The 8,683-nt window shown below is 41.8% G+C and overlaps 1 protein-coding gene across 1 annotated transcript in view; it reads right to left on the reverse strand.

Annotated features, from left to right (window-relative positions):
• ANO3 (anoctamin 3) overlaps nt 1–8,683 on the reverse strand; it is a 113,305-nt gene that overhangs the window by 26,512 nt on the left and 78,110 nt on the right. Inside the window, 4 exon segments of the mRNA XM_015429146.1 lie at nt 495–531; nt 4,229–4,393; nt 4,719–4,859; nt 6,787–6,891. Of these exon segments, the coding sequence (XP_015284632.1) occupies nt 495–531; nt 4,229–4,393; nt 4,719–4,859; nt 6,787–6,891 (448 nt within the window).

Consider the following 8,683-nt stretch of genomic DNA (forward strand, 5'->3'; position numbering starts at 1 on the left):
CAGCTGTGAGCCATTCAGGCCTCGCTGCCACTACCGCTGGGGGGTGGGGTGGAGGCAGAAAACTTGGTGGTCAGCGGCTGTGAGCCGTTCAGGCCTCACTGCCACTCAGGGGGGGGGTGGAGGGAGAAAGCTTGGCGGGCCAGCATCGCCACCACTGCCGGGGGGAAAGGGAGATGGGAAAGCTTAACGGGCCGGCAGCTGTGAGCCATTCAGGCCTCATTGCCACTTGGGGGGTGGTGGAGGGAGAAAGCTTGGTGGGCTGGCATCGACACCAATGCCGGGGGGGGCGGGGAGGGAGAAGGCTGGGCTCACCTGCTGCCAGTTCTCCTGCTTCTGCAGGTGGGGAGCTGTGGGGAATACTCCCCCTCCCCATGAGTATTGTGGGTCCCACTTCTTGTGATAATATATTTCTGTTACGCACCTTATCCACCCTTTCCTAACCCAGAGAAATGAAATAACACAGCGATATTTAATGTATCAGCACAACTACCTACCTAAATCTGTTAAGAGATAGGCAACCTTCTCATATACCTAAAACAGAGTTGAGGAAAACATTAGAAAATAAAAAATACAATTTCAAAAAAGAAATTATATAGCTATGAAACCAAAAAAGTGAAGGAAAATATTACCTTCCCTAACCCCCAGGGCTAAAATAAAAATGCACCTCTACTTCAATTGCTCTTTACCAGTGATGCTGAAATATTATATACAAGTCCATCTCTATGTCCTGGAAAGGAAAAAGTGTCCCATTAAAAAGGATGTGTGGGGGGGAGGAATGGTCTAGATTTTTAGTTCTTTATGAGAAATAATCTCACAATTACATGATTTTTATTCTCTACCTTGGTTTTTTCTCATTACAGGCATATCAGATAAAATTTTATGCCATATCTTTATTTTTTGCTTTGGAAGAAGCAGTTTAATAAATGTTAGAAGCACCCCATCCCATCAAGATAAAATTAAATAGACTGGGCCCAAAGTCAGTCAGTGGACCACTGCTGACAGAATGGAACTTTCTTGCCTTTGTGTCCTGCTATAGTCCACTATTTCTCTCAATTGCTGTCCATTGAGGGCAGGAGACCCTCAGGAATAGCAAGGGGGGGAGTGTCAGTGGGAGTCTGCAGTGGAAAGGAAGAATTGGAAAAAAATCTCTTCTACCATCTGACAATGTATCTAAATACTATGCTTATGATATATCAGATATGCCTCTAAATAAAATCATACACTGTGACTATGGCTGCTCCTTATATAATAGAGTATATGTGTACTATATGAGTCATTTCTACTAGAAAGACGTCACTAGGCAGGAATTTCTGGTTTAAGTGTGTACTGGGAAGCAAAGAAAGATGAGTGAAATTAAACTCTCCACCCACAGTCTAAACATTAACTTCAGCCCTAGGGCATGGCCAGATTAAAAACTGAAATTCATTTCCTGGAGTATCTCCGCATTGGCAAGTTTCCCCCCCCCCCTCCACAAACATGCCTGAACTTGCCATGTCACAAATGTGGGACTTCATATAACATCATAAACGGCTAGACAAATGCATCAAACATCAATTTATCACATTGCCACTGATAAGCATAATACTGCAGATCGTTAGCACACATGAGCTTTGCCTTGTTTAGTAGATATCTGTTAGGAAGGCATTTAGCAGAAAAGATTTTGCAAAATTAAGAATCAGCTGCAACAATGGAAATCGTAGAGCTATACTGCAAAGCCTGGAAACTTTGGCCCAGTGCTGACATTCTCAAATAATAAAAGAGAGGCTAAAATGGTCAAAAAGTTAAGAGATAATATTGCTCCATCATTCACTTATCTGTTGGTGTGCCCTGTACCCTACATGTCAAATTTCTGCCTGCCAACCTCTCACCCATTGGGCCCTTCCTTACAGTTATACCTAGAACTAGGTGTGCATGGATGGAGCTGTGTTCAAAGAACACATGGGTTATCCCATGAAGTTAATATTATAAAATAAATTGTCTCTGTGATTTTGTAAGCAATTTGATCCTACTGAATGTTTTTTCCACCACTGAATTTTCTATCTTCATAAAAATGCACTATTGAGATGTTTAAAAATGGCTACTGGCTTGATAAACAAAAACCTGTATAGATTAAAGGTGGCATTTAGAGAATAATCAGAAAATGAGCAGAACATGTCTTATTTGTTCAGAAGGGCAAACTAATTTGAGTGGATACAAACTGGCTAGGTTAATTCTGGCTTTTCTCCCTGCAACTGTTTTCTGCTTCCAGTTTCCACTTCCAATGCTATCTTTATGTTTCTGTTTCCCTGAGGTAGCCAAAAGTAGGAACAGGGGAGAATGACTCAGCAGATAAGAGTTGAGGAATACCAGCCAATCAGAACTCTTAGCCCATGTTCCCACCAAATAATATCAGCCCATTAGCTCTGATTATTATTTCTGCACAGAGCATTTCCCACCAGTCACATTTGGGGATGACTCTCTGTCCATATAACCAGGGGTGCTTGCCTGAGTCATCCCACTTATTGGGTGATGGTACTACTAATAGGTGTATGCTTTGCTTACTTATGGGCCCATTCGTGCTGCTTGTTATTGCTTTAGCATTGAAAAAAATCGTTCCAGCTTCTAAATTTCAACTAGTTTCTAATGTTGCAGTATAAGTGAATTAAACTGACGAGTGTGGTGCACTGGTTCAGAGTGTTAGGGCGATTTTGCACCCGAGCTGCCTCGTGGCGCAGCCGCCGTTTGCCCCAACACAAACATGTCAATTTCACACCCGAAGCGGCGGGGCTGCATTTTGACTTGCGGCTTCGCCCGATTTCCTCTGCAGTTTTGTGATCCTGGTTTTTGAGGATCACGAAACTGCGGAGGAAATCGGGCGAAGCCGTGGGTCAAATGCAGCCCCGCAGCCTCGGGTGTGAAATTGACAAATAGTGTCGGGGCAAACGGCGGCTGCGCCGCGAGGCAGCTCTAGTGCAAAATTGCCCTTAGCCTCTGAGCCTTGTACCTCAGAGACCTGGGCTTGAATCCCTACTCATGTCACTGGGTTCACTGGGTTACCTTGGGCCAGCCTACCTCACAGGGATATACATTAATTAAATAAATACAGTGGGATTCCTAGCATTAAAGCCTCAGCCCCATGAGTTTAAATGAGACAACGTATGTGGGATAGCCAATTGGAAGCTGCGGCTTGCAAGCTTATATTCTAGCTGCACCCTCCCCCCCCCAGCCTTTTGCTGCCGGCTGCTGACCCACCCACTCACCCTCCTTTTAGGCAATATAGGATTAGCTGGTCACCTGTTGGGGCCAAGCAAGAACTTGGGGGGTTTCCATGGAATGACTATAAAGGGAGCCCTTTTTTGGCTGCTTCATAATACCATAGTGGAGTTAGGCCTGGTCAGTTGACTGAGTAGGCCAAAACTAATTTGGAAGGGATAGAACCTTGAGATGTCCAAAGTGAGGGAGGATGTGTCCAGCTTCTAAATTTCAACTGTGCAGTGGGATACAGTTAGGAAGGAGTGCCCTTGGTGCTGAGCAACATCTTTCTAAACCTGGTAGTGGATGTGAGGCACTTCATGGGAGGGTGCTGGGACTGTGCAATTCTTGGCACATTGTGTGTAGACAATGATAAACAAGGCTGATGAAAGATGCTGGGCCCAGTCAGGCTGCCTAGCACAGACTAGAGAAGAGAGAGGAGAGAAGAGATTGGATTTATACCCCGCCCTTCACTTGGAGTCTCAGAGCGGTTTACAAACTCTTTTCCCTTCCCCTCCCCACAACAGATACCCTGTGAGGTAGGTGGGGCTGAGAGAACTCTGACACAAACTGCTCTTTTTCAAGGACAGCTGTGCCAGAGCTTGTGACTGACCCAAGGTCACATCAGCAGGTGCAAGTGGAGGAGTGGGGAATCAAACCGGGTTCTCCCAGATTAGAGTCCGCACACTTAACCACTACACCTATTTGACTACCTATTTAACTACATTAGAATATTTAACAGTATGACATAGATCAGCTTAATTAATCAAATAAACTAGTTAAACCCAAACTATTGTCTTGTGTCTTCATTTATAGGGCGCCTGGAGGAAACTGCACATAAAATGGTTTAGATTATAAGCAATATTAGATGGTAAACTAGAATAATTTTAATTTCACTTAGCTTAGATCACATCAATTCTAGATAGACCAGTTCTACATTTTAATAATAGATATGCTTGGACCATTCTTTGCAAATTAGTGAAAACCAAGAACTTACAACATTAAGAGACATGATGATCATAAAGTTGATACAGACTCCTGTGCCTGATGTTGCAAACTGCCAGTACTTTTTGATAAAATACCACTGGAAAGAGGCAAACTGTTCCATAGCCACCAAGCGGTATACTACAACTGCAAATACAGCTGTGAGTACTAATGATATCTGTAGGCAGAGAAAATTGAATGTACTTATTAAAAATGAAAGTCTTACAAATACATCTGAAAGAAGTTTATGAAAGTACACTTGAAAGATCTTTTAAGCTCATCTCATTTCTCAATGTGTATTCAGACTGAAGTATTACATTGTTGAAATTTAAATACTCATAACTGCATTTTTCCAGAATGGTCTAAGATGTGAATCACCAACATTGATCTTTGTTCTCTTATTTTACAGTAGTTGCCCTAAATTTATTCCCTTTGCAATTTATGTTGTCATGAAATAGCCCACAAGACCTTTACAAAACTTCTATCATTTTTAGTGTCTTTACCATGAAGAATATTCCTGACACAGACACCATCAGTCGACTAAGTTTGTCAGGGAATGGTTGAAAAGGTTCAGGCTTTCCTGTTATGGGATTGACTCGCTCCACTTGGGAATATTTTGCTTCAAACTGGGGGCGAAGCTCTTCCTGCAATTACAAAGATTTCTTTCAGTTCAGGAGTGAGATAAAGGGCATATACATCTGGCATAATGTTGATTTTATTGGTACTATTCACATTTCAATGACATGCTGAATATACATCATAAATCAATGTTTAAATTATTTTTGAATTTAACATTCTGATACAAAACTGCACTGATAAAACCCTGAAAATGAAAAGGTGGGATTTTTGGTTCCATGAGAGAAAAGAACTGAAAACAACTATTCATTTAAAAAGTATGGCAAATTCAGTATCTACTACCTTTTTCTGATGTTTATTAGGGTATAAATGACTGCATAGTTGGGTGATCCGGTTCATCTCTGGTTGCCCTTTTCATGGTGCATCCAAAGGTATCATTTCCACAGAACCTACTTGTATAGGTGCTCCAGTGTGTGCTGTTCAGTACCGATAGCTTAGAAAATGGAGACTCCCATGTGTGTAGAGAATAATATGAGCATTGTGCATATGAAATAAAGCTCTGAGCAAGTAGTACTTTTGAATACATGAAGCTGGGGGCAGGTTCAGTGGGTGTGACCCTGATAACCCCCTCTATGTGTTCATTTTTACATAAGCGAGAAGAATCAGAATTAGTGTTTCATGGCAATGGAAATCTTGAAGCTCATCTAAATAGAACCACAAATTTCCTTCTCTTAACAGATATGCCATTCATTCCTATTTTAGCTAGACAGATGTTTCAGTGGGCAGATTTGAAAAAGGTATCATGTTATTATGATCAAATATTATAACATTCCAATGCTAAGTGTTCTATGTGGGAGTTGGTCTCACCATTGTCCCTGCCCCTCCCCCAGACTTTTTCATGTACTTGCATAGGAGATGGAGTATGATCTTCCAGTTTCTGGCTTGGGCTGGGCAGCGGAGCTGCTGTTTGCTCTTTGAAGAATTCCTTCTTTTAATTGTTTTTAGCTGGTTTTATCTTCTGGTTTTATTTTCAGGTCACTGGCTTGATCTGTCTTGTCCTGAAGTAGCTGCCTCTGGCAGCCTCAAATGTTTTTTCTTCTGTTTGTGTGTGGTTTTTTTTCAGTTGAGTGTGGGTTGCTATCTGCTCTGGCAGTTTTTAATTGATTTTGGCTTTTGTTTTGATTAGTTCTTTTTTCTTCCTTTAAAAAAAACTTTCCCCCCTTACAAGTGAGAAGCGAAAGCTCTCTCTATGGCCTTCTCAAGCATTCAGAGCGGCTAGGCGCGGCTTTCTTTTTGGTAATCTGGAGATGTGCGGGATAATCATGCTTTCCAGAGTTTGATACCACTTTCACCTGGTATCTTTTAAACTCGGGAGAGAAGTGTTACGAGACGGGTTGAGTACGGCTGGGGAACGCCGGACAGATGTGCCTGTGTGAACGGCCCCTTTAATCCGGTTGTGGAACATTTCTGAAACGTGTCTATATTGGGGCAAACTGCCGGTCTGAACTCGGCCTCTCTGTCTCTTTCTCCCAGCTGAAAGGGGGAGAATGCAGAGTTTAACTTTGCCATTTTGAAGTTAGAGTTTACCTCCATTCCCCCTCCCCATGGTGGCTACATAGGAGCCTTCAGATGGCACTCTGCCCATAGTCACCCCACAGTTTCTCCTTTATCTTGAAGAAAATGAGGTCTATATTTTCTTGAGAGTAAAGGAAAAACCAATCCCCCCAAAAAAACCAATCCTTAAGAACAAGGACCAGATGAGTCATTCCCAAATTGGGCATGATGCTCTCCTTTACTTTTGTCCATGTTAGGAATAATCCCTGTGTGGAATTAGTCAATATAGGATGTAAATAGATTATAAACAGAATAATCAAACACAACTCAGCTCTGATCCAAAGAACTTAATCTGCACATCAGCAGTCAGATGCAATGTTATTATTCAAACAGGCAATATTTTACCACTACCCATTATACACCATTGCTTGAGAATCTTACCTCTTCATCCTCCCAATCTATTAGATCCCAGTCATAGGTTAGCACAGCTCTCCGCCTTTTCCAGAACTCTAAGAAAACTGTAGCTATGAAAACCATTAGTAATATGTTAACATCATAATCAAGCCTTAATTTATAACACCAATATTCCAACTTCCTAAAGTAATCAAGGGACACAAATGATCGAATTGCCTTTACAATACAGTGAAAAACTGACTGGACCATCTAGCTGGGTTTTTCCCAGTCTCAGAACCCTTGTGTAGTATAGAACTGAATCTGGAAACTATGAAAGATTATCCATCTGGGTTCTCCTTCTAAATGCAGATCTTCTGTGCTGACATTGTGACTCATACTGATTTTTGGTACAAAGGTTCCACAGTGCCACATGCTTTATTTGGAAGCATTGGACAGGTTATCACACAAGATAATTCTAAGAACTAGAGGACAAATGTTAAAATCCAAAATTTGCTTTCACACAAGAAAACCACGGGACATAGCTTATATATCCTGATTTTGTAAAAGTTTTAAACAAATTAAAAACAAAAAGGTTAATTCACATCTTTTACCTTTCCCTGGTTTCATTCTTATTATCTTAGTGTCTGTTCTAAGGATTCTTCAGAAAGCTATGCCTAATTTTAGTTTAGGCAGCACAGATTCAGTCCCTCTGAGATGTGTCTTTTTCTCTCAACTAGAAGTTTAATATACCTGACCACTTTATGGAAAAGGCTTAGGTGTGTGAACTGACACTTTGAATCCTTGATTTCTCATATGCATCAAAAATCTATCATGAAAATGAGCAAAACCCCAACAAGACAATCAATACTTCTAAGAACATAAAGAACACTCTGCTAGATCAGACCAAGGCCAATGGGAAAGCTTCTTTGAAATTAGGGAATGTGTTTAGAAAATATCCTAGAATCCTCAGTAGCTCACATGTTCCATGGAAAGTGGCTTGCATAAATCTGAGTCGACAGGATGATAGAATGAAATAACAAGAGAGTAGAGTTACTGTGGTTTGGGAAATTCCTGGAGATTTGGGGGCAGTGCCTTGTGAAGGTGGAGTTTGGGGAACACAGTGGGGATGTGATGGCAGAGAGTTTGCCCTCCACAGCTACAATTTTCTCCAGGGGAACTGCAGTCTGGGATAGAGTTGCCATCCTCCAAATGGGGCCTGGAATTCTCCTGGAATTACAACTGATCTCTAGACTACAGAGATCAGTTCCCTAGGAGAAAATAGCAGCTTCTGAGGGTGTACTGTATGGAATCACATCCCTGCTGACCCCCATCATTTCCCAAACTCCTCCTCTGCCTCTGGCCCAAAATATCCAGGAATTTCTCAGCCTGGTTGGTAACTTTATCTGGTGGTCAGTTGTAATTCTGGGAGAACTCCAAGCTCCACCATGAAATTGGTAACCTGAGTAATAATACTAGAGATGCAGGAGTCTTCTCTTCTATTATCTGCCTTATTATTGATACTTGGACAGAAACTGCACAATATGATGCTTAAAATATTCTTTATTAGGGAACTAACTGCACAGGACTATATTTGTACTATGAATGTTTTCCCAGGTTTGAGTCCACTCTAGTTTTCTGCCCATTTGAAGGGCAGATGAGGATGGCAAGAAGGCAGATGTTGAGTATTCTTTCTGCATAACTAAGATTAAGGTCTTGATTAGGGATGGGCATGGACCAGAAAAATGTAGTTCGTGGCTGAACCACAAACCAAATCAAACCGGGAGGTTTGTTCATGACCTGAACCGGTTCATGGTTCGTGGCCCTGCAGAAACCCCGAAAAACAGCTGAGGAGTGGGGAGTAGCCTGCTCCTAGCTGCTCAGCTGTTTCAGGCTGTGTTGTGCAGTCCCTTTAAAGTTTAATGGGACTGCACAAGGAAGCCTGAAA

This window comes from Gekko japonicus, unplaced genomic scaffold, assembly GCF_001447785.1.
Source record: "Gekko japonicus isolate JY-2015 unplaced genomic scaffold, Gekko_japonicus_V1.1 scaffold2381, whole genome shotgun sequence".
Lineage (NCBI taxonomy): Eukaryota > Metazoa > Chordata > Lepidosauria > Squamata > Gekkonidae > Gekko > Gekko japonicus.